We start from the raw sequence: 25,082 nt of genomic DNA, 5'->3' as shown, positions 1-25,082 counted from the left end.
CAGCCTCTCCACAGGCTACGTACCCACAGAGTGGTGGACAGCAATGGTTATTCCGCTCCACAAAGCTGGAGCCACAATAGACCCCGAGAACTATCACCCTATAAGCCTGACTAGCTTGGTCTGCAAGGCTATGGAGCGCATCACCATGGAACTCATTAACAGAGACATTGGGAACCTCCAAACAGTGGACCCTACCCAGTTCGGCTTTGTCAAGGGCAGATCATAATTCCTAAACCTGGTGGACCTCTTTGAGAAGTTACCAAGGCTATAGACGAGGGAAAGGTGGTACACACAGCCTACCTAGACCTCGCAAAGGCCTTCAACACCATTCCCCATTCTGGTATTATAGACAATCCCACCAACCTGAACATAAACCCCTATGTCACAAGATGGGTTGCCAATTGGCTCACAGACAGAACCCACATGATGAGAGTTGCGGGAGCTAGGTCTGACTCTAAACCCGTTACAAGTGGCGTTCCCCAGGACTCAGTCCTAGGACCCCTCCTGTTCGGCATATACTTCTCAGAGGTACACACAAGCAAAGGAGGGCTATGGCTGACCAAGTTCGCAGACAACTGCAAACTAGGGGCTATAACTGACTCACCGGCTGACACAGACATCCTGCAAAAGGGTCTCACTGAGACATATACCTGGTGACAAAATCATGGCCTCAAGCTAAATGCCAAAAAGTGCATAGTTATTCCCTTTGGAAATAACAAAGTACCTACAAACTACCACATAGGTGGTAGCCCCCTAAATATGAAAAACATAATACGGGATCTGGGGACCCAAGTAGATCTTTCCTTTGATAATCACATTGCCAAAGTGGTTAGAAAATCCTTCTATGTGGCCCACCTAATCATAAAAGGGTTTGCATCCAGATCAAAAGAGGTCATTGTGCCCCTCTACTCATCACTCATCAGACCCATCATAGAGTTCAACGCCCCATTTGGGATGTACCTTACAAGACACCTGCAACTGCTGGAAAGACCACAGAAGTACCTCACCAAGAGGATCACTGGCCTCAAACAGATGCCCTATGCAGCTCGACTGAAGAAACTCCAGCTGTACTAGGTTGCATACCGCCTGCTCAGAGGTGATCTCTGCCTGACAAGGCCATGTCCTACCCAGAATTGATGGACATGCTCCACCTAAAGAAAACCTTATCCCCTCAAGCCACACGCTCTAGGGATCTAATCATCACCACAACAATAAATAGGACGTGCTGGAGGGATAGATTCCCGTCCCAGGGACTTACCATGCTTTGGAACAAGATTCAGTCTAAATTAGGCAGAGCTCCTCGCTAGCACTCTTCAAGAGAAATCTTGACGAGTGGATGGGAAACAGAAAGTTTACCCTGGGGATCACTTCAGTGGCTCTGCTGGACAGAGGCACAGGGAACTAATCTAAGGGGGTGGTGAAAGCCAACACATTCTGGCTAGGCTTATTAATGCCTTTGGGCAGATAGCCTAGTAGCTACCTATGAACCTATGAACCTATATTAAATAATTGTTGGAAGTTTTTGATGCAGGTTGGTGAACTTAAGAATTTAATTTCTCACTATCCATCTTTTTCCTACAAAAGGGGTAGGAATCTAAAAGAGTTCTTAACTTCAAGTTTTTTTTTTATTTCCCCTAGTGATAGGGTGTATGTGAGTCCCTCTTTGATGGGTACACACCCCTGTGGGGGTTGTAGTATATGTCCCTATATTGTTACAAGTTTTGTTAAAATAAATGGTGATCGTTTTTTACGTACTGATAGCTTTTTTTTGTGACAGTGAAGGCATTATATATGCCTTAAGGTGCCCCATGTGACTTATATTACATAAGGGAAAGTAAAAGAAAATTTAAAGTAAGATTGCAACAACACATTAGGGACATAAAAAAGAACCAAGTTGAGAGTAATATTGCCATGCAATTTAAAGAAAGACACAGTGGTGATTATTCCTTGCTGTAGGGTTGTGTTTTGGAACAAATTTTCATACAGGCTGGGGAAATGTGTAATATTAAGGATAAAGTGCCTTATAAAGAATCTATCTACATTTTAAAGTTTCATACAATGTACCTGTGGGTTTGAATTTAGACATTGGAAACAATTGTTGTGTAATTGATTAATTAATTGAATAATTGTTATTAATGAATGGATTATATATAAGTTGTGTAACATTTTTAATTTTGTATTACTCCTGGAAGGCTGTGAGGCGAGGCGCCAGAGTGGTTTTAAGTGCTGTTTTGTATTCCATTTCTTTGTTTTTTTACTGTGGCCAGTTGTGGATTGTTTTTCTTTTTCTCTTTGAGTTGTTTTGCTACAAATTTCAATAAATCTGTGCCAGAAAAAGACAGAAAGAATGAAGACAAAGTTCCCTCATGGTATTTTTAGGAGAAGATATACAAGGTCTAGAGTACCTCACCATACCATACTCCACAGGGTAAAGAGTGCAATATCTAAAAGTAAGGAGTAAATGTCGGGTGCCCATAGCAAAACGTGTTTCTTCCCACTGTAGTGGGGCTGCAGGGTTGGTGTTTACAAGTGAGGGTGTGTGGAGAGCCAAGCAACCCACAAAAAAAGTGTTTTTTTTGTGTTATGCCTCTTAGTTTTGAAAACGTCATGAAGCAGGATTCATTTTGCAATGACTCAGTGGGACACAGGGAAAGCATTCTCAACAGTATGAAGCTCATTTATATAAATTAGAAAATGTACATTTTGCCTGAATACAAATAGCTTGCTTACTCTAGACTACAAACCACCTAAATTGTCCCATAGCTTAAAACATAGTTGTATATCTGATTTTCTTAATGCCTAAACATAGTAAGGCTACTCCAGTCTAAGGAAAAAAATTACATAAAATATGGTAAGTTGATCTCAGATTCTTTCATAAAATATGAACATATATAAACTAATAAAATATAAAGTTAGGCATTTTGCTAAACAGTAGCAAGTTAAACTAATTACATTCAACATAAAATAATATAATTTTTAATGTATTTAGTACTCCTGAGGACGCAAAACCTGTGGACACTTTCAAACCGGCTTTTTTGTTTATTCAATTCTTACAGGGCACTGGTGTGAAAAGGAACACTCAGCAAGCTATAGACGTTTTCTTAAACATGTCTAGAAAATGTCTTATGATGCAAGGCATCATAGGCTTGCATTTTGTAATGCAAATCTTGATCTATTCAACTGTCACAGCATATCTACCAACCACAAAAATTGTACAAATATCAATCATCAAAAGACACAATATAGAAAGCATATGTTTATACTTATGAACATACCTCTCAACCAATAATACCAAACTATAACAAAACAATAAACCAAACAATAAATTAACCGAAATCTGTATAAGCAAACCAGGACAAGTTAGCAATTAGATTCAGCGAACCAAAACACATTTATTGTAACATTTTAGCACTTTCATCTCAAAAATGAGACTTCATCAGAAACAGAACAATTCAACTAATCACATTTAAATACTGAATAAAACCATGACATCACTAATCAAACTGCTGGATTTAAAGATACATTCTCATATAAATATAAAACACCTACTAACCCACTAATTTTGTATTAAATAAATTCATCCACCAAGTATTTAATATGTTAAACTTCTATGTTACTGTGAACCTCTCAACCACTTATCCCAAGAAATCTGGACAAAGCCTGGCATAATGGGGGTAACACAGGTCCAAATATAGGGACAGATTTTAAACAGTGCTCTTATAAACTTAGAAAGTTGCTAAAATAACATGGTATGCATAAAAATTAATTTTCTAAAGGATATGAAGTCTGAAACTGAAATGTATGACAATACTTACTAATTTAATTCCTCAGATTATCCCAGTGTTTTCAAGAAAATCAAAAATTTATGAGGAACAGACCGAAATTTTTTGAGGCAAAAATCTGGACATTCTGCAAAAATCTGGATGGTTGAGAGGTATGCTTATGAACTGGTTGAACATACAAGGCTATAACTTACACAAGCATCTACTAACTACTTTTGAAGTCAATCAGGTATAAATGGTTGCTAGTCACCAGCTTTTATATAATAAAGTTCAAGATAATTAATAAAATGATAAACACCATCTTGTTTTTCAGAAATAAATTTCTACAACTTTTTAGCAATAACTGAAAGGTATTCTAAATAAATCAGGTTCCCCAAAGGAGGAAAAAGTACAGTTTTGTACCTACCATAAATGTAGATGTTCGAAGATCCACATTGCTGCAGTCCTAACACTTGGGTAGTCCGCTGTCCCTCATTCGGCCCGAATATCAGAGTATAAGGCTGACATCGGTCAGGGCGCATTTGACTGACATCAGAACGTCAGGGTACAAATGCGCATGACCGACGTCATATCCTCAGTCTTTTCTTGCCCCAGATGTCAGAAGACCCTAAAAAGAAAGGTCCAAACCCAAAGACCACAACTAAACAACCAACTAGCCTAACACCAAAAATATGTATAATATATACAATACATACAAAATGCAAAATACAAAATGCAGCTTACCTCAGATGGATAACCCAACCCACACAACCACCTCAAACAACAGAGGGGAAGGAGGGAGGGTAAATTGGACTGCAGCAATGTGGATCTTCGAACATCTACATTTATGGTAGGTACAAAACTGTACTATGTTCTTCATCTCACATTGCTGCAGTCCTAACACTTGGGTAGAATCCCAAAGCAGAGGTAAGGGAGGATGGCTAAACTATAATGAAGCAGGAGCTGCCAAAATGCCCTGCAACACAGCAGTGGCAAAACCAGCCCTGGATTTAGAGTACAAAGGAAGGTGGTAATGCCTAGAGAAGGTATGCACTGAACTCCAAGTGGCTGCCTCCAAAATATCCTTAGTAGCCACCCCTCAAAAAGCTGTTGAAGTGGCAGTAGCCCTAGTGGAATGAGGTCTAATCCCAGCTGGAATCTCTTTGCCATGATGGGAATAACAGAAAGCAATGCAAAATCCAATCCACTTAGAAATAGTTTGTTTTGACACGGGCTTGCCCTGAGAGCACAAAGCAAAAGAAACTAATAACTGCTGAGATTGTCTGAACCCTTTAGTTCTGTCCAAATAATATCGCAACTGCCTGTGAACATCTAAAGTGTGCAAAATCTTTTCCCCTTTAGTTTGGGGATTTGCATAAAAAGTAGGCAAATGAATAGTTTGGTTTAAAGCCACACTAGAAACCACTTTAGGCATAAAGGAGGGATTAGTACGGAAGATACCCTATCCTTGTGAAAATTAAGAAAGGCTCAACTGCCATAAGGGCCTGCAATTCAGAAACCCTTCTTGCAGAGGTAATGGCCAACAAAAAAGCAGTCTTCCATGACAAATATTTCAACTCCGCAGTAGCTGCAGGCTCAAAAGGTTGTAGAGTGAGTTTCTCCAACACAAAATTGAGATCCCAAGCAGGAGTAGGAGCTCTTCGTGGGGTCTTATATTCTTTGCCCCTCTGAGAAATTGCTTGAATAAAGGATGAGAAAACAATGGTGGGTCACAATCGTAGTGAGCTGAAATTGCTGCAGCATGAATATTAATAGAAGAGAAGGACAAACCTTTGTCCAATAACTCAGTAAGATATTGAAGAGCCACACTTAAATCAGGCTCAGAAACATCCAAATTAGCTGCACTCCAAAATAAAAATCTCTTCCATTTATCTGCATACACTTTCCTTGTACTAGGCCTTCTAGCTTCCAAAATCACATTCAAAACTTGTTGTGGAAGTTGAGACCCTCTATGGTTTAAAACAGAATATGCCATGCTGTTAGGTGAAGAGAGTGAAGTTTGACATTGAGCAAATGACTGTCCTCCTGGGACAACAGATGTGGAATCAAAGGCAAAGGCCATGGAGGCTTCCGTACTAGACTTCTCAGTAGTGGGTACCAGTGCTGTCGAGGCCAATCTGGAGCTATCAAAATCATCCTTGGCTTGTCCTGTCTGACCTTCAGAAGTACCTTTGGGAGGAGAGGCAGAGGTGGAAAGGCATACACATGAAGATTTTTCCAACTGAAAGAAAGAGCATCCACTTTCCAAGCTGTGTGATGAAACCTTTGTGCAAAACCTTGGCAGCTGGTTGTTTAGTGGAGAAGCGAACAGATCTATGTCTGGAGTTCCCCAGGACACTGTCAATTTCTGAAATACATGAAGATCCAGTTTCCACTCGTGGGGATCCATGATTTGTCTGCTTAACACATCTGCTAAGGAGTTCTGTGCTCGGCAGAAACCTTGCCTGAAGACTTAGTTGTAAACTGAGAGCAGTCTCCCACAAAATCATTGCTTGCCTGTATAGAGGATAAGAATGTGTTCCCCCTTGCTTGTTGATGTACCACATGACAGTTGTGTTGTCTGTTAGAATCAACACCTGCCCTGGAAGAAGTAACTCCTTGAAAGCTATTAATGCAAACTGGACTGCTAACATCTCCTTCATGTTGATATGTAGATGTTGTAGTCTGGCAGGCCACTTGTCTTGTATCCACTTTCCATTTAGATGAGCTCCCAAGCTATGTCTGAGGCATCTGTCGTTAAAATCTGACTCGCCTCTGGCCGGGTCACAGAGAGTCCCTTGTTTAGGTGACATTCCTGAGCCCACCACAAAAATTCCTTTTGAATGCAAGGTATTATTTGAATGACAGTGTCCAGATCCTGGCAGTGCTGTGTCCATACATTTTGAGATACCATTGCAGCTTCCTCATATGCAGTTTGGCATTGGGAAGCACCAGAATACAAGATGCCATGAACCCTAAGGCTTGAAGGACTGTCCTTGCAGTCAGCCCGGACTGATGAGATAGCTGATGGAAGTAAAGGGATAGACTCTTTTGTTTGTCCGGGGTTAAAAGGCCATCTGGGATGCTGTATTCAGTCTTACACCCAGAAAGCACATGTCTTGAGAGGGTACTAGACTGGACTTTATTTCGCTCACAGAATACCCCAGGCATCTTAGCACTGCTATCACATATTCCAAATGATGAAGAAGTTCTTCCCTTCCTTGAGCCAGAATCAGGCAGTCGTCCAAATAAGGATAGATCTGTATTCCTTTTAGCCTAAAGAAAGCTATCACTGGAGCCAGAACTTTCGTGAACACTCTGGGCGAGTAGATAAGCCAAAGGGCAATGCAGAGAACTGATAGTGAGAAGTCCCAGCTCAAAACGCAGATACTTCCTGCAACTTAGTCTGATAGGAACATGAAGGTAAGCCTCCTTGAGATCCAAAGTTACCATCCAATGATCTTTGCCCAGCAGAGGTAAAAGCTGCTGCAACGTCAACATTTTGAACTTGGGAATGTCCAGATAAGTGTTGAGGATAGACAAATCCAAAATTGGTCTCCACGTGTTCCCCTTCTTTGGGACTAGGAACAGTAAAATCCTAGGCCTCTTTCTGGCAAAGGAACCGACTGTATGGCCCCTATTTGGAGTAGCAGTGAAATTTGCTTGTGAGCCTCTATTCTTTGTTGAGGAGGAATGTCTGGCATGCCTTTGAAAGGAGGCAAGGTATGGAAATAAAACCTGTAACCGTGATGTATGATATCCAATACCCATTTGTCTTGGGTAATCAAACTCCAATTTTCTTTGAAAAGTGCCAACCTTCCTCCCAAAGGTGCTGCCAGGCGAGAAGGTTCTGGCAGCTGAAAAGGTAGGTCATTGGGTCTGTTAAGGACTGACCCCTGCCCTCACTTGAAGACTGTGCAGGAGAACTCCCTGTTCTGGGCCTGAAAGAGCCCTGACCTCTGCCCCTGCCACGCCTAGATCTACCCCTAGACTGGGAATCATAAGAAGGATACGTCCACCCTTTAGTAGGCCAATTTCTACTAAACTTTGGAGGCTGAACCTGCAAAAAATCTTTAACAGTCTGCATAGACTTAGCCTTATCCTCCATTTTCTTTAAAACTGCCTCAACAGGAGAACCAAACAAGACATCAGATTGCAAAGGGGCATCCAAAATCCTAGTTTTAACATGGTCAGATAAATTTTGATCCTCAGCCAGGCATGCCTGCGAAGAACTGACCCAGTGGCAGCCACCCTAGACGAGGCCTGTACAGCATCAAAACCACATTGCAAAGAATGCTTACCCACCTGCTCAGAAACATGCACTAAATCTTGTAACTCTTTACAGTCAATACCTTCCGCCAGGCATCAACCTTAGATTTCAACTGAGAAAGGAGATAATTTTGATATTTCAACATGTGAAACTGGCAATTCAAAGCTCTCATGGCTAGAGTGGAAGAAGTATAAACTTTCTTTCCCCATCTATCCAAGGCCCTGGCCTCTTTATCTGCAGGAACCGGATTCTTGACAACAGAAGCCTTAACACCCTTAGGCCCCTGGCTAACAGTTTCTGGGTCTGCCCTAGGACTCTTAAAAGATACTTATGAGCTTCAGGCACCCTGTAATACCTATCCGGTTTAACAGGAGCAGGAGGCAAAGAATCAGGATTAAGAGAAGCCTCAAACACATCTTCCACCACATTCAGAACAGGAGGAATAGCTAAAGGCCTATGCTGGGGTAAAACAAAATTCCCTAAGCCTTTTCCTGGAATCAGAGAAATCCTGACCTTCCCATTTAAAATGCTCTCTCATGGAGTGAAGGGTCTCTGAAAAGAAAAATCCTCAGGAGGAGAAGCAGAAGGAGTAGAATCATCCACATCAGAATCAGAATAATGAGAATACTCCTGCAAGTCTTCAGCCGAAGACTCAGACACATCCGAAGCCTGCTCATAATCCCCAACACAGGTTCCATCCTAGGCCTCTTATCAGGAGGGGCATAGAGCCTCTAATTAAAGTAATTAAATCCTCTGCCATTTTGAGCATGTGCTTCTTGGGCACAGCACCTGAAGAACTGGGAGTGACACCCAGCTAAACTAGACCTGCCTCTCGGGCAGAAGAGAGGGCCTAGACCCCTTAGGAAGGGAGGGAGTACAGTTACTTGAGAAGCCCCTACAGCCTGCCCTGCCTCCTGGGAGGCCACATCCTGTAAAATCAAAGTTTCTCCCGGGTCTCCAGAGAGGCCTCCGTGAACCACCGGTTCCACTGACACCTCTAAAGAACTGGCGTCGACTCCTCTAACCTAGGTTTAACTGCCTTGTCCTTGCGCTTCTTTGAGGAAGAGCATCCGGCGGCATTTTGTGCACCGCTTCCCAAAGACCAACCTTGCACAATCTAACCTCCGCTTTATAGTGCGTTTATTAAACCTAGCACAAAAGCGGCATCCAACAACCTCGTGCTCCCGTCCTAAACAAGGTATACACAAATTATGATAATCTCTATGCGGTATCTGTTTCCCACAAGAAATACAGTTATTCACTTTTTCTGACATCCGGTAAACCACTGAGGCAAGAAAAACAAAATATTCCCCACGGGTACTTAACCAACTCTGACTTCGGTCTGAAACAATTTCAGAGGCACTTGCAACACTGCTTCTGCATCGGACCATGCGGCAAAAGACTGAGGATATGGGGTCATGCGCATTTGTACCCTGACGTTCTGATGTCAGTCAAATGCGCCCTGACCGACGTCAGCCTTATACTCTGATATTCGGGCCGAATGAGGGACAGCGGACTACCCAAGTGTTAGGACTGCAGCAATGTGAGATGAAGAACATCAATATTGTCAAATGTGCTTAGAAGCTGTCAAGATTATCTCACAGAGGAATGAAAACTGAATTAAATTAAAATTGACCTCACCAGATGATGGTTCTGTAACAGCAAGTAAAACAAAAGTACCTATCTGACAAATGGGAATTGAAAAACATGTAAATGTAATCGCCCAGTCATCTAGGTACCCATAAGACATCCTACCTACATCTTCAAGAAAAAAAAATTAAATTGTCATCATTTTGTTTGCTTTCAGACGACCTGCAGTGCTGCATATTCTTCTCAGATATAAAGGTCAGACAGGTTTTCAAATGCTGCTGTAAGGACAGTTGTCTACTGATTAATTATGCAGTTTACTAAATATATGTTTGTTAGAGATGTGCAGAATATATTGTCAGTGTAAATAAAATGTACCACTGTGATATCTGGCTCTCATTTTCCTAGTGGTTCATAACATTTCAGGCACAGCAACACGCCTGAATGTGAGTTACCCAGCATCAGTTAGAAGGATGGACAAATATTCTAACTGGCACTGGACAGCAAAACAGTTTATATATTCAAACTCTTCTGTCAGACTCTTCATTTAAAATATTACTCTATATGCCCAAGAAAACGGTTATAAATCACTGCATTGTTCAGGTTGTTGATGCTGATTTTTCTGTTTTTACAGATCACAAATTAACAATTAGCTTTACAGTCTAAATCTGCCAGACATAAAATAATCTCCAGTAACAAACACATATGGGGTTGTGTTCTATAGCATTAATAATAAACATGAACACTTTCAAGGCACCACAATTCTAATATTCTCCTATTACACTACATATGTTCTATCTAAAGATTTGTAAGAAATATAAACACCACCATTAGGTTAAAAACTTACTCAAATAGACAGTTTTACTTCAGTGTATTAGCTGCATTTAAAGTCTGTGATATGTAAATACAAATTTAATACAATATATCTCAACAAGAAGTAGGTATAAAAGTCTGATGATTTTAACCTAAATCAGTCCATAATGTTATTGATCTTGGTTCTAAATCAACAAAGCTATACACCTTCAGGCAACCAAGCCCACATCAGTCAAAGAGTCAGAATTAAACGTTTCATTTGCTTTAAATGCAGTCAATAGCTAAATGGAGTCTGGCACAAAAGCAAACTCTGAAGACATGTGACCTCAACCTCGTAAGGCTCAAATAAACCATCTACAAGCCTTGAAGTCTGCCAAGCTGCCCAAGGTGATAATGTAAGGTGAGCCACTGCATATAAGCAGCAAGAGATGATCAGGTTTAAAATCCAATCAGCAACTGACCATCCTGGATACACATCTGGTACAACTGCAATCTGCCTTGCCACATTGTACCCATGTACAGAAGCCTTAAAACAAAGCAATCATATCCACCTTCTCGGAAACAGACATGAACATTACAGTGAATAAATCTAGACTGAGGTATTGCATGCAGTGACAAAATAATTACTTTTGTTATACCTCACCAATTTATTATGCAGCACAAAAGAAAAAAAAAACTCCAAATATTTAGCATAATATAACTTTGTAGCTTGTCACGCAACTAAGTCTTGCATACATTAGGGATGCTGAGAGCCATACCATTGGTAGTTTATGTACCAGCACAACCTTTTAAGGTGGACAGGTCTTAGTTGAGGTGCCAGACCAGGACTGCTGCTGTGTATGAAATGAGGGTTAAATGCTACAAAGGTGTGTTACATATTGGGACTTGGAACATACAAACTAGTCTGTAGCCAAGAAAGAAATGGAATGTGAAAAAAAGATAATGAAATAGAATGTGTGCACCCTGATGTTCTGGGAGTTAGTAAACTGAAAGGGGCTGCTATCTGATGCTCTGAATGTTAGTGTACTGAAACAGACTGGTACTGGATACTTTGAATGTTAGTCTACTGAAACAGACTGGTATCAGATGCTTTAGATATCAGTGAACTGAAATGGATCGGTATCGTACACTTCGAATCTGCTGAACACATGATATATACTATGCTGGAAATGAAAGACAAACCGTGAAATGGTGTCACATTTATTATTAAAAGGAGGCTTCAGAAGCTGAAATCTAATACCTGAATTCAAGCTATGCCTGGTTTAGTTCAGCACAAACCAATACCCTTTGTGAAAAAATATGAAATCTCAATTTCATTCGAGACTTACTGCAATGACAGTGTTTTCTATAGATATACACAGAGTAGACATTTAGAAATGGGATGCAATGCTGATAGAGTTCTTTTCCCAATAAAATGTCATATTAAAATAGTGCAGTTCAAACTACTGACTTGAAGAAAAGCACATCAAACAAAGTGCAGTATTACCAAGATCAAACAGAACAATGAAGCAATATGACAGGGATGTAGAAACTACTACATGAAAAACCTTCTTAAATGGGAAAGGAAAAGGTTTCAGTAATTCGGAATAGGACTACACAGATAAGACAGTAAGTCATGGCATAATTGCAAAGTAAATCTAAGTAAGAAGCAGGATCAGCCCAATGCATGTCCATGCACTCCATAATGAACTAGGCAAATGTGATTAGGTGTTCCATGTCCACAGAGATCTGTGATTTCCACCAACTGACAGCCTCAGTGGCTTACATTGCCAGGGTGCCAGCAAGGGCACTAACAACCCTAACGGCTGCCTCTATGATGCCCTCTCCAGATTCTTCTTACTACCCATATATTACTGGGATAATTTTCTACTAGACAGAAATAAATGGGCAGAATCTATTGGCAGATGCATGATGGTTGGCAAGCATGGGACAAAAAAAGAAAAGAAAAACCTGAGTCTTTCTTTATATTCACAGATCTGCCAAAGAAAGAAATGAAACAAATGGAAATTCTGTTTAATAATGCAAGTCATTTCCTTATGAAACTAAGACAATGTGCAAGCTTTCTCTGTATTTTTATGAGAAAAGATACTCTAACAGCAACATTTTCTTATTTGTCTGCTCAGATTTAAATTAATTGAAAGTCTACTATAGGCCCCTGAGAGGTGGTCTCTAACTTAGCCTTCTGCGCTATGAATGACAATGCACTTTTGCTTTCACATATCAGCAATATCAGCTGGTACAACAGGAACCTAACCCACTTCTGGAATAGACTCCCTTTATGTATTAAGCAGATTACTTTGCTAGCAGCCTTTTTAAAAACAGCCTGGATGACCACAAATGTTCAACTAAGATATGTGGTGGAAATCTGTTTAATAGAGGGACATTGTTAGTCTCTCATTAGGAGAGTTGTAAGGCTGAGCTTCTCAATGGTCTTCTTGGCTCTCAGATTAGTAAAATCTTATGAACATGTGGCCTAACTGTCTATGTTGTAATGGTAAGCTATGCTTGCACAGTACTTTAACAGTGCATGCACCTCAAATAATGTCTGCGTAAGCTTTGCAAACAGAAATCTAAGTGGAAGCCTCCTTTGGCAAGTTTGTGTGTGTATGTAGTACTAAATGACTTTGAAATGTTTCTCTAGCACTCGTGAAGTTTGTAATAAAGTAATCGTTTGCATTCACATCACATCTGTTTTTTTATTTGTCCTTGATGTTTTACTACTGGAGAGCCAGTGCGGTCTTATTATAGAGAACATGAGGATTAGAACAAGAGATATATGTCAGCTTGATATGAAGCAAGACAGACATAAAGAAAAAGTCATATTTGTGTATGACCTTCCACACTTCCTAACAGAAGTACTTTTTTACTGTACACAGAAGGTGAAGTATATAAAAATATTCCAATGAAGAAAAGAAAGACTGTAGCCACTGCAGACAAACTTCACTTACTCCAGCAACGAAAAATAGCAGCAACAAATCCAATAAATGGAGTAGTGAACACCACAGCTCTTGCAAATAAGCAGTTTATTGTTCAAAACCAGCAATAAAAACAGGTATAAAATTCTCTTTAAATTCTTTTTATTTTTCTACATAAAACAAGGTACATCTCCCCCACTATTTCCCTCACTTCTGCTTCTGATTTCAGAATGAACCAATTTTTATTTACAATGTCCCTAACCCTATAAAAATCACTAGAGTATTCTAACCTAAGTGGAACTCTATTTTTCCTAACTACATTGCCATTAAAACCAGTGGCGGCATTACTTAAGTTACCTTTACTATCTTCATTCATATCTAATAAATATGGTTTTGCTGTTGTCTTCCTTAAATCCATCGCTAACCTAAGGTTATCATCTATCTCTTTTGATTTATATTTACATTCAGACAACTCATACTTAAAATTGTTAATATCATTGAGAAAAGCATCTTCTTCTTTATTCAATCTAGAGATGTGCATTCCCTGTCCTTTAATTATATTTTTATAAATATATGATGGATGCATACTATCACGTGACAAAACATTATTTCTACAACACGATTTCCTATGCATCCGTGTAGAGAAGATACCATACTGATCTTTAATTACCGTGACATCTAAAAAATCTACCTTATCTATGGATATTGTGTGTGTAAACTTTAAAAAACTTGTGCTTCCATTCAAATATTCACTAAACTGTAACAACTGCTCATATGAACTGGTCCAAATCAAAAAAAGATCATCAACAAAACGCTTATATAGAAAAACGTGTTCACTATGCATTTTATTTGCCAGAACTTCATATTCTTCCCAGTATGCTAATACCAGACTGGAAAAACTATTCGCACAGTGTGTGTCCACGGCAACGCCCAGTTCTCGTAGGTAATACTTATCATTAAACATGAACATGTTGTTCTCTAAAATCAGCTTCAATAACATACATAAAAGATCTGTATATATGATATCATAAGTACTGTTCATGCATAAATACTGTTTCACTACATCTATGCCATGCTCATGCGGTATCACAGTAAAAAGCGAACTGACATCTAAGGTAACTAAAAAGGCTTCTTTAAGTTGTTGCTCGTGTCCTGTTACCATTAAGGATAAATCACATATAAATTGCTTTGTAACTCTCAGTACATACTTAGATTTATCTAATATCGGTCTCAAAAACTTTTCAACATATACAGATAGGGGGTGAGTGACCCAACCTTGGCCGGACAAAATAGGTCTCAATGGTGGAACTTGTACATCCTTGTGTACTTTAGGTTGACCTTGTATCAATGGAATAACAGGATGCAAAACTAAAAAATATTCCAACAATTGCTTAGAAATGATGTTACTCATATAACAGTCATTTAACATTTTAAACACATAACCACATAACAGATCCACCTCTGATAGTGTTATAACATTATAAACTTTTCCATCATCTAACAAACTAGGCATTCCATTTTTATAACATTCAGCATCTAGGATCACAATACCCCCTCCCTTGTCAGCTGGTCTGATACATATAGATGTATCATTACGCAAATCAGATAAAGCTTTGTATTCATTGCCTGATAAGTTATGAAACTTTCTTTGCATGCATTTATCATTATTGGTCAACATCAACTTAATGTCATTCTCACATACTCTACAAAACGTTTCTACAGTAGCATTTAGTTCTGGCATAAACGTACTTGGCTTTTTGAACTCATTCATTGGGCCGTCATTTTTATACAATGTTTTAAGCATTATGTTGCGAGCAAAACTTTTTAGATCTAACACTGTGTCTACATACTGCATTTCAGCTGCTGGTATAAAGGATAATCTACGTTCAAGTAAAGTCTTTTCATGGTATGTTAACAAATGTTTAGACAAATTAAATACAAGTGTTCTTAAGTCATCCTTTTCTCCAACATCCGTTTTATGGTCTAAATCGAACCTCTTTCCTGCGAGGGCAGCCTTTGCTTCCGTCCTCGACTTGCTGAATGACCTGTCCTGGGCCAATCCATTTGACGAATGGGTAAAGGGGGAGAAGATGGAGCAGATGTATTTTCAGTTGATTTTATTCCCTTTCTTCTCACTACTGGGTCAGCTGTGTGCGTACCTACTAAAACAGTAGGAGTGTTCATGAAATCAGTACTTACAATGGAAATACACCCATTACTAGAATTGGAAGCAGTCGTACAATCCACAGCAATAGGACTGCTCAGTTGACTAATAAGTGACCCCTGTGCTAACAGTGGAGTTGAATGATTCTTTTCAAGTTCCACTATTACGTTTTCATCAGTTTTTTATTTAAACTGTTGTCATTAACATGATCATAGTTATGAGGCTGTCTTGGCCAAGTGAAGACATTACCATCGTGAAAGTCCCTTAAATCTCTATCGATTTTCTTCTTCTTTTGATTAATCAGCTGTTGCTCATAGGAACTAACGCTATCACATATCCTGTTTACGGCTCTCTCAAAAACTGCACTAGGAACTAAATCATGTAACTTCTGTTGTTTTTGTTGTATTTATACTAACAGAGTTCCATAAACCCTCTGAGAATGAACTGTTAGTAGAAATACAACAAAAACAGCAAATAGTTTTGCCAACCTGGTATTAGCATACTGGGAACAATATGAAGCTCTGGAAAATAAAAAGTATAGTGAACATGTTTTTCTATGTAAGCGTTTTGTTTATGATCTTTTTTGGATTTGGACCAGTTCATATGAGCAGTTGTTACAGTTTACTGAGTATTTGAATGGAAGCACAAGTTTTTTAAAGTTTACACACACAATATCCATAGATAAGGTAGATTTTTTAGATGTCACTGTAATTAAAGATCAGTATGGTATCTTCTCTACACGGATGCATAGGAAATAGTGTTGTAGAAATAATGTTTTGTCACGTGATAGTATGCATCCATCATATATTTATAAAAATATAATTAATGGACAGGGAATGCACATCTCTAGATTGAATAAAGAAGAAGATGCTTTTCTCAATTATATTAACAATTTTAAGTATGAGTTGTCTGAATGTAAATATAAATCAAAAGAGATAGATGATAACCTTAAATTAGCGATGGATTTAAGGAAGACAACAGCAAAACCATATTTATTAGATATGAATGAAGATAGTGAAGGTAACTTAAGTAATGCCGCCACTGGTTTTAATGGCAATGTAGTTAGGAAAAATAGAGTTCCACTTAGGTTAGAATACTCTAGTGATTTTTATAGGGTTAGGGACACTGTAAATAAAAATTGGTTCATTCTGAAATCAGAAGCAGAAGTGAGGGAAATAGTGGGGGATATACTTTGTTTTAGGTACAAAAATAAAAAGAATTTAAAGAGAATGCTATACCTGTTTTTTTTTGCTGGTTTTGAACAATAAACTGCTTATTTGCAAGAGCTGTGTTCTTCACTACTCCATTTATTGGATTTGATGTATATAAAAATGCATACTATATACATTCAAAACTTGAAAAGTGTTAAGTATTTAAGGTTACTGTTTAAACTAGTCCATCTGAAATAAATCTACAAGGGTTTTTGATGCAGCTGAGAATGTTTTTTCTGGTAAGTGCATGTAGAGTGTGGTTGCCTTCTGAATGATGAACAGAGAAGTTGGAATAATGATAAATACAGTTATTTGGCCTTATTTGTATAATCCTTTGTAGTCTTATCATGAAGTCCATGGCAAAAAACATGCCTTGGCCAATCAGGGTTTCATGCCTCTTAATTAATCTGTCAAGTTTTCCATATTGTTCTTCCCCACTGTCATCAATCATAGAGAAAGACATAAAAAACGTATTTCAGTTATGCTGCTAAAACACTTTACTAATTTAAGAAAATATTGATATGTTCTTCCAGAGTAGCATGTATCCCTGCCTACACTTATTCAAAGAAATAAAGAAAAAACATCTATTTCTCAATGCAGATGCCCAAGAAATGCAACCAGTGGATACTGCAGCAAAACTGTCAACTGCAGGGGGGGGGGGGGGGGTCCTGAGCTGAAGACATTCATGTACAAATTAGAAAATGTAACAGTATTGTTATTAGATCACAGTGTGTTCGGTCTACTGTAAATACTTGTGGTAATGGAGTGTTGTTTGAGTTCATTGTCTGCATTATGTAAGTAAAAACAGAAAATGTAATTGTGTATCAGAACACAGTGGAAACTATCTACTAGTTTGTGAAGTCTGTCCTCAAAAACATTCAGATTTATTTGGAGAAAGAAAGTGATAATTTGTTACAGTGAAACCAGAGAAGCCCCACTCAAAATTTTCCAGAACACACTAAGAGGAGGCAATTGTCAGACAAGTGTAAATTCCACATGATATACGTAAAAGTGGTTGTAACCCTGTTTGTATACTGTTGTAAAAATGTAGTTTCCCTACCTGTACGCCATGTGTGGAGTATACATTTCTTTGACAGGAAACTCTAGGATTTCTAGTGCTGTTCCTTGAAGATCTGACTGTGTCTGAACCTCAAGGAATTCAGGTGTGAGACAGAAGCTTGGGCCCTCTTTTATAGGTGAGATCTCAAACTTGAAAGAACCTGAAATGATTAAATGACAGATTAAAAAATTAAGTCCACTGAAAGAGATTTTATTACGTTAGCTAGGTCATAAACAGAAAAATAAAATTGCATGCGTAGGATTAAGGCACACAGAAACTATCTGCATACCGTAATTGAATATGCTTGAGAAGGTGTAAACATCACAGATAACATATTAATCAGCATAGAGGAACAAAATGAAGACGTATCAGGTTTAAGTAGCAAAAGTACTGATGTACCCCAAAGTACATGTCATACTAAAGAGACTATTGTTCTTCTTTCTTAAATATTTAAACTACTTACAAGGGTAGAGCCTAGCATAGCAGTTATACATTATGTAGGTCTGCATGTAGGTCTGCATGTAAGCAACATCATCCAGTGGGGAATATTACTGAGAAAAACAGCTACCAAGGAGTGTGATAAGACCGGATTGCTGCAAGCAGACAGGCTGTATACTCAAAAACCCTTCATTTCCCAATAATGTTAGACAACAGGGTGCTGGTGGAAACTGGGCTACTGCTGGCCAAAGGAGAACAAGAGGAGGAAGACATACCTGGAGGCAGGAGGAGACAACGAAAGTTTAGAGTGTGGAAGTGAGAGTAGGAACTTTCGATATTGCCAGTATAACTGGTAAAGGGAGAGAGCTAGCTCTTATGATGGACAGAAGGAAGGCTGACATATTGTGTGTGCAAGAGACCAGATTGAAGGGGAGCAAGTCCAAGTGTATTAGAGGTGGGCTCAAATTGTTCTATCATGGTGTGGATGGGAGGGGAAATGGGGTAAGGGTTATCCTGAAGGAACATTATGTCAAGAGTGTTTTGGAGGTGAAAAGAGTGTCAGATATGAAGCAGGACATTGATGGTGTGATGATTAATTTTTTATTTTATTTATTTTTTTATTTAACATTTGTTGACCGGGAATGTCCGACTAGGTTCCACAGAGCCTGTTTTCAGCGGAGGCCCGGGGAGAAACGCTCCAGAACAACATTAATGTTGTTAGGGCATGTGCACATACAAATAACTGGTAGCAGAACCATGGCCTAAAATTCAATGAAAAAAAATGCATAATTACACCATTTGGGAAGACTGCCAACCCTGGAAATTGCACCACTGATAACATTCCCCTAACAGTAGACCCAGTGGTGAGGGACTTGGCAACTCAGGTTGACAGTAACTTGAACTTTGATCATCATGTGTACATGGTAGTGAGAAAATCCTAAATGGGACAACTTAGATCTGGATGTCATGCCCTTATAAGGAGATCATAGTCCCACGATACCCAGCCTTCATTAGCCCAATAATCGAGGACAAAGCACCCTTTGGCATGTACCTGTCCGTGCATTTGAAACACCTGGAGTGGCCACAGAGGTTCCTCACTAAAAAAATGCAGGGTGTAAATATATCCAATGCAGACTGCCTCAAAACTCTATGTACTCAGGGCTCCTACAGAATTCTGAGGGAAGATCTATGCCTAACCTATAAGGCATTCTCCAGTCCAGCCCTGATGGATCTGCTACACATTCAGAAAAGAAATAGCACTAGTATAACCCAATCTAAGGATCTAAATCTCATCTGTGACAAACAAAACATGTTGGAGGGGATAGGTATGTGACTCAGAGATTACCCCTTCTCTGGAACAGACTCCCCATTAATGTGAAACAGAGCTCTTCCCTAAGCCTATTCAATTGCAATATGAATCAATAGGTGGAAAATCACAAATTTACCTCTGGCTTGTCGCCTGTGGCCCTTATGGACAGGGGCAGTTTGTAGATGCCATCTGTCACAGGCATATACCAAAGCCATTCTGGACAGTGAGAATTGATAAATGGGAAATTTGGGGCATGAATGGCTAGGCTGAAAAAGGCTCTAGGGCTGTTAGCCCAGTAACCTCCTATGATCCTGTTTCAATGGACTGCAGTGTTGTGCTTTTTCCTTTCAGAACAGCATTTACTGCATTTATGGTTACGTATGCTGAACTGATTTCTACAGAATAAATAAAATAAATAAAATAATAAAAATATATAAAATGATATTGGAGACAAATATCACACCTCGGTTGTGAAACAAAAAAGATGTAACTCGTTTAAAACCGGACCTATGAAGGGCATCCACAACCACTCTGTTTAACAGCTTCCCATAGTATGGTCTGTAAAAAAAAAAAGGGAATGTTCACCACATGAATGCACACAGACCTTTGGAATCTTCATCATCATCATCATCATCATCATCATCATCAGGATGGAAGGAGAAGTGTGGAATGAGTGCACAGATATCAAGTCAGGAGCTCTTTAAGATAAAAGAGAGGATCAGTTCACGAAAAGCCAAAAAAAAACAGAACCAGAATTTTATAAGTAAAAAGCAAATGCAGTGGAAACCAATGCTTGTTCCAGTCACTCAGTGCAGAATGGTGGTCTTAAGATAACCCTGTCAGTAGCCAAACTACAGAGTTCAGCACCAAATGCAACTAGTACAGCTTTGAGATGCAAAGCATTAGTGTCATCCAGCATGCATGACAAACTACCACCAGAAAATGTGCAGGTAGAAAAAAATGCTTGATGAGGGTGATACACCTTGATGAAGTACTTGACAACAGTGGATACCTGGTCCTTAAGTGTGAGCTGATCAAAGATCACCCCTAAATGTTATCCCTTTGTCAATAATGTCAGCAGGCAACAGTGAGTTGATGAATTACTTATGGTAGCATGAATGGTCATGGCAGCCATCTTGGAGGTATTAAGCTAAAACAGATGAATATTCCAATTCTGAATGCATTTCTGACCTGCAGATATTAGAGTACACCTGATAGATGCTTGGTGGAGGCACAGGTGCATGTCATCAGCATAGTAGTAGTACTGCATGCATCTCAGTCAAACAGTAAGTCTTACAGAAAGCATGTGCATGTAACTGCAGTAAAGGTTTAATTAATCCCTGAGCCATAGCACTTCTCAACTCTACACATTTTCGCAGAATGTCCAGATTTTTGCCTCATATTTTTGGTGTGTTCCTCCTAGAATCTCTTCCTTTCTGGCAAATAGCTGAGGATTAAAGTCATTAAATAATGACAAACATTTGAGTTTAAGACTCCACATCCTTCAGAAAATTCATGCTAATGCAAAACTCATTATTCTATCAACTTTTGAAGTTTGTAAGAGCATTATTTAAAATCTGTTCCTATTTGTCCCCCCATCATTTTTAGGCTTTGTCCAGATTTTGTGCTCTAAGAGGTTGAGAGATACCACTGTTGAAACAGAATGGAGAGGAGGAATTAAACCCTGGCTTCACTCTCCAAGTACATCCACAAAGGTAGGAGGTCAAACCATTCCAAAACTCATATGGTCCAACAGGATCCCAAGGTCAGTGTCAAATGCTAAAGAGATATACAAGAGGAAATATTTAAATAAATAAAGTTGTGCAAGTTAAACTTACCATAACAGTAACTTACCTTAGCATGATCACTGATACAGTATCCTTAGATATATGGGTTATATCCTGCCAAGGATATAACAGATGGTCAGCTTCCAAATCTTCAGGGCACCTTCCATGTAGCTAAAATGTCAGGCAATTGAGCTGACTAAAAGTTTGAGCATGAAGCCCTTCAGAGCTTTCATGCTAACAAAGACAGTGAGGCTCAGCCCTGAAAGGACAAAACTAGGAACAAAAATTAAATAAATAAATAAATAAATAAATGTCCACATCCTGGCATTAAAAAACACACCAAACAACAAGGGGGTGGAGGGAGCAGCTACTACAAAAGTGATCATTCGAACATCTAGTGTTATGGTTGAGTTTAACTTGCACAACTATACTATGTTCATCATATTGACTGCTGCAGTCACTTTAGCCATATGGATAGATCACATTAACTAACTATATTTGGGAGGTAAAAGGAAAAGAGTCCAGGAGCCCCTGGAGAATGGTCCTGGCAAAGCTTGATCTGGACCTAGAAAAGGAATCAAGCTTATAGTGCTTTGTAAAACTGTATACAGAGGACCAAGCAGCAGCTTCCAGAGTACTTCTAGAATACAACCCTTTCCAAAAAGCCACAAAGGAGCCAAGGTCCTAGTAGAGTGGGGCTTGACCCTGCCAGGAATAGTTTTGTTACGGTGAGTATAATAAATGGTAATAGTCTTAGATAACCATTTGGAAATAGTCTGTTTGACACAGGTTGTCCCTTCTTACCTTTACAAGGAATGAACAATTGATCTGAAGATCAGAAAGATTAAGTTCTATCATTATAGTATCCGAGTAGTCTGTGGACATCCAAGGTATGGAGCATCCTTTCTCCCTCATTTTTAGTTTTAGGAAAGTAAATGAAGAGATGGACAGTTTGTCTTAAAGTAAGTTTGATACACTTTTTAGGCATTAAGATGGGTTTGTTCTCCAAAAAACTGTTCCTCCCTGAAAAAGGAGGGGGGACTCACCATAGAGTTTAATTTTCAGATACCCTTCCCTTCTTGCAGAGGTTGGAGCAGTCAGTAGTAAAACCGTTTTTCATGTTATAATCTCAAGTCAGTCAGATTAGCTGGTTCAAATGTAGCAAGTGTTAGCTTCTCTATCACAAAATCAAAATCAGATGGGTATGGAGGTTTCTTCTTGGTCTCTCTTACTCTTTCAATGCAAATTCCCTTTTACATTTGACCATGATCTGACACAAAGAAAATAGAAGATATACAACAATATATAATATAGGATAAATAGAAAATATACAGAGGACCATAGGATGAGACAGTAATAGCTGAACAAGTGAAAAATAGCCCTGAAAAGAAGCCCTTTCCATTTGCTGGTTAATTATTTTCTAGTATTTTTGCTTGTATTCCATTTTTTTTCTAGTATTATTTTAGTAGCAGGTCTTGCCCCTCCATTAAGACCTCATTATTATGCATGTCGTCTATTTAAGAGAGTTTAGATATTAAATTTCAGCAGTCAGGAACCTTAAATATTTGATATTTGGATGTTTATAACCCTCCTATTCCTACTTAATGAGAAATTTATGAACTAACACCCTGGTGATTTCCTAAGATGCAGAAAAAGATGCATGCTGGTGCCTGGAAGGTCAGGAATAAAGAAGGAATAAAAAAAAATGGAAAAAGTGCCCACCCTGAAGTCCTACAATGATCTTGGATCTTCTTCAGTACCCTGGATATTAGTCTTCAGATGTACCCTGGATATTAGTGAAAGGGACAAAAAAAAAAAAAGACATCAAAAAATCCTGAAAATTGCCTTCTGTCATGGAACAAGGAACTTGCTCTTTGTCAGGGAAGAGAAGATCACAATCTTGTAAAAGAGAAACTCTCCTCTCCTAGATCAAGAGGAATCTTGGAGAGATCGATTTCTAGTTTATCATTCATGATCTCTGTCCTAGAATGGCTCTATGCTCTATCACTACTGCATTAGCTAAACAGACTTGCAATGCCTTATGAGATGAGATTGTTATGCTGGAGAAATATCCCAAGCTAACATGGCTAGTCTACAAAGGGGTAACACAATGAGATTATGCTGTGAATAATATATCCCAAGCTGCTGGCTATAAGGCAAAACACAATGACACAAGTGTTATGCTGACAAGCCATGCTAACAGCAGCTGGAGTTATAACACAAGGGTACAACAAGATATGGATGGTCTATATTCCCAATGAACCCAGCTAGTATAGCTATATCCAAAACTAGTAAGGATTATACTGTGGAGCTATATCCCAAACAGCTGGCTAGTCTACAAAGAGGGTGAAACAATGAGTTGCTGCTGCTTGTTGATGTATACAATGAGAGTCTACAAGGGACATAGAGGGTACAAGGGTTTGCTAAGATGGAGGTCCACATTGATGTACCCATTATATCTCCCTTGCTTGTTGATGTGCTTGACATTATTATTTGAGGTATTCAGATGTGAAACTGCTTGCATCTTTCCAAAGCTATTGTGGTTCAATTGCCCCTTTCCCTGCCTGCATCTTTAGTAAAGTCCACTTACCCCTGGTGACTGTCTCCTATTGGAACAGAGACCTGAAGTTGGAAGAGGGGATATGAAGATAAAGTGACTGGGGATTTTCCAAGAAGACACATCTTATGGAGATCCCAAAGACAATTGAGAAGGTGTATACAAAGATTGATGCAGAGAGGCACAATCCCCAGCACTGGTGTAAATATGATAAAGGGTGTTGATGCAGAGAGGGGGTAGTGGTGGTACAGGATATGGACTAGGATAGGGGAGGCGGTTAGTGGGAGGTCATGATGTGTCAGTGAGGATGGTGGCGAGTGCTCGATGGATGGGCAGGGGGATCTTTGAAATTTACAGTGGAGAGATGACACAGTACAGAATGATCAGACAGGAGGAGGATTGAACTATGATGAGGTGATGGATGTTTGTGAGAAGAGTAGAGATCAGACAGGGAAGAGTACAGAGAGGGTGGAAGGAGTGTGAAGAGAAGAGGAGGAATGGAGAGAGAGATGGAGGGAGTAGGAGGAGGAAGAGAGAGGAGTTTAACTTGCAGAGGGAAGAGGAATGAAGGGGGGGAAGAGGGGAAAGGAGGAGGATGCGTGTAATGGAAGGGGATAAGAGTTGTGGAGTAATGGGAAGTGGAGAAGAAGGTGGCGAAGGTGAGTTTGTAAGAGGATACAGTGGTCTGATATGGTAGTGAGGAGGAGTATGTTAGATGAGAAGGAGAAGAGAGTGAAAGGAAAGTAAGGAGGTAGAGCTGGGCGGGCAGAGTTAAATGTGTGATAGACACAACCGCAGTGAGTGGAGATGGATGGGAGGAGGAGAGGATTGATTACAGGGTCTAAGATGGTTAGTTGGTGAGGAGTAAGAGACAGAGGCAAATATTATGTTAGCTTGGACATGAGGGTAGGAGGTTTGGAGTATATTGAGAAAAAAGTTGAGAAGAATGGTTGGAAGAACAGGGAGGCAGGAAGGTGCTGGAGAGAGTATATGGGATGAAGAAGGGAGAGGGATGTAGGTGGTTGAGGGTAAGGCAGGCCTAAGAGGATGGTGATGGATGTGGTGAGGGAGAACATGTATGTGGGATGTGGTAATGGGAGCAGAGAAAGAAGAAGAAGAAGAAATAAGGACAAAAGAGAGATTTGGCGTAACATTGATGGGAGCAGCCGAAAGAAGAAGAAGAAGATGCTGGGACAAAAGAGATTTCAGG

General features: G+C 39.4%; 1 protein-coding gene across 1 annotated transcript in view; it reads right to left on the bottom strand.

Moving 5' to 3' along the window:
• LOC122787839 (dedicator of cytokinesis protein 7-like) overlaps positions 1 to 25,082 on the bottom strand; it is a 4,057,077-nt gene that overhangs the window by 2,957,576 nt on the left and 1,074,419 nt on the right. The window contains exon 15 of the mRNA XM_044054755.1: positions 17,782 to 17,941. Coding sequence (XP_043910690.1) covers positions 17,782 to 17,941 — 160 coding nt within the window. The remainder of the gene's footprint in view (positions 1 to 17,781; positions 17,942 to 25,082) is intronic.

The sequence above is a fragment of the Protopterus annectens genome, chromosome 13.part0 (assembly GCF_019279795.1).
Source record: "Protopterus annectens isolate FY-2018-M chromosome 13.part0, PAN1.0, whole genome shotgun sequence".
Classification (NCBI taxonomy): Eukaryota; Metazoa; Chordata; order Ceratodontiformes; family Protopteridae; genus Protopterus; species Protopterus annectens.
Note: the sequence above shows the minus strand (reverse complement) of the source record. Positions and strands in the feature narration are given on the sequence as shown.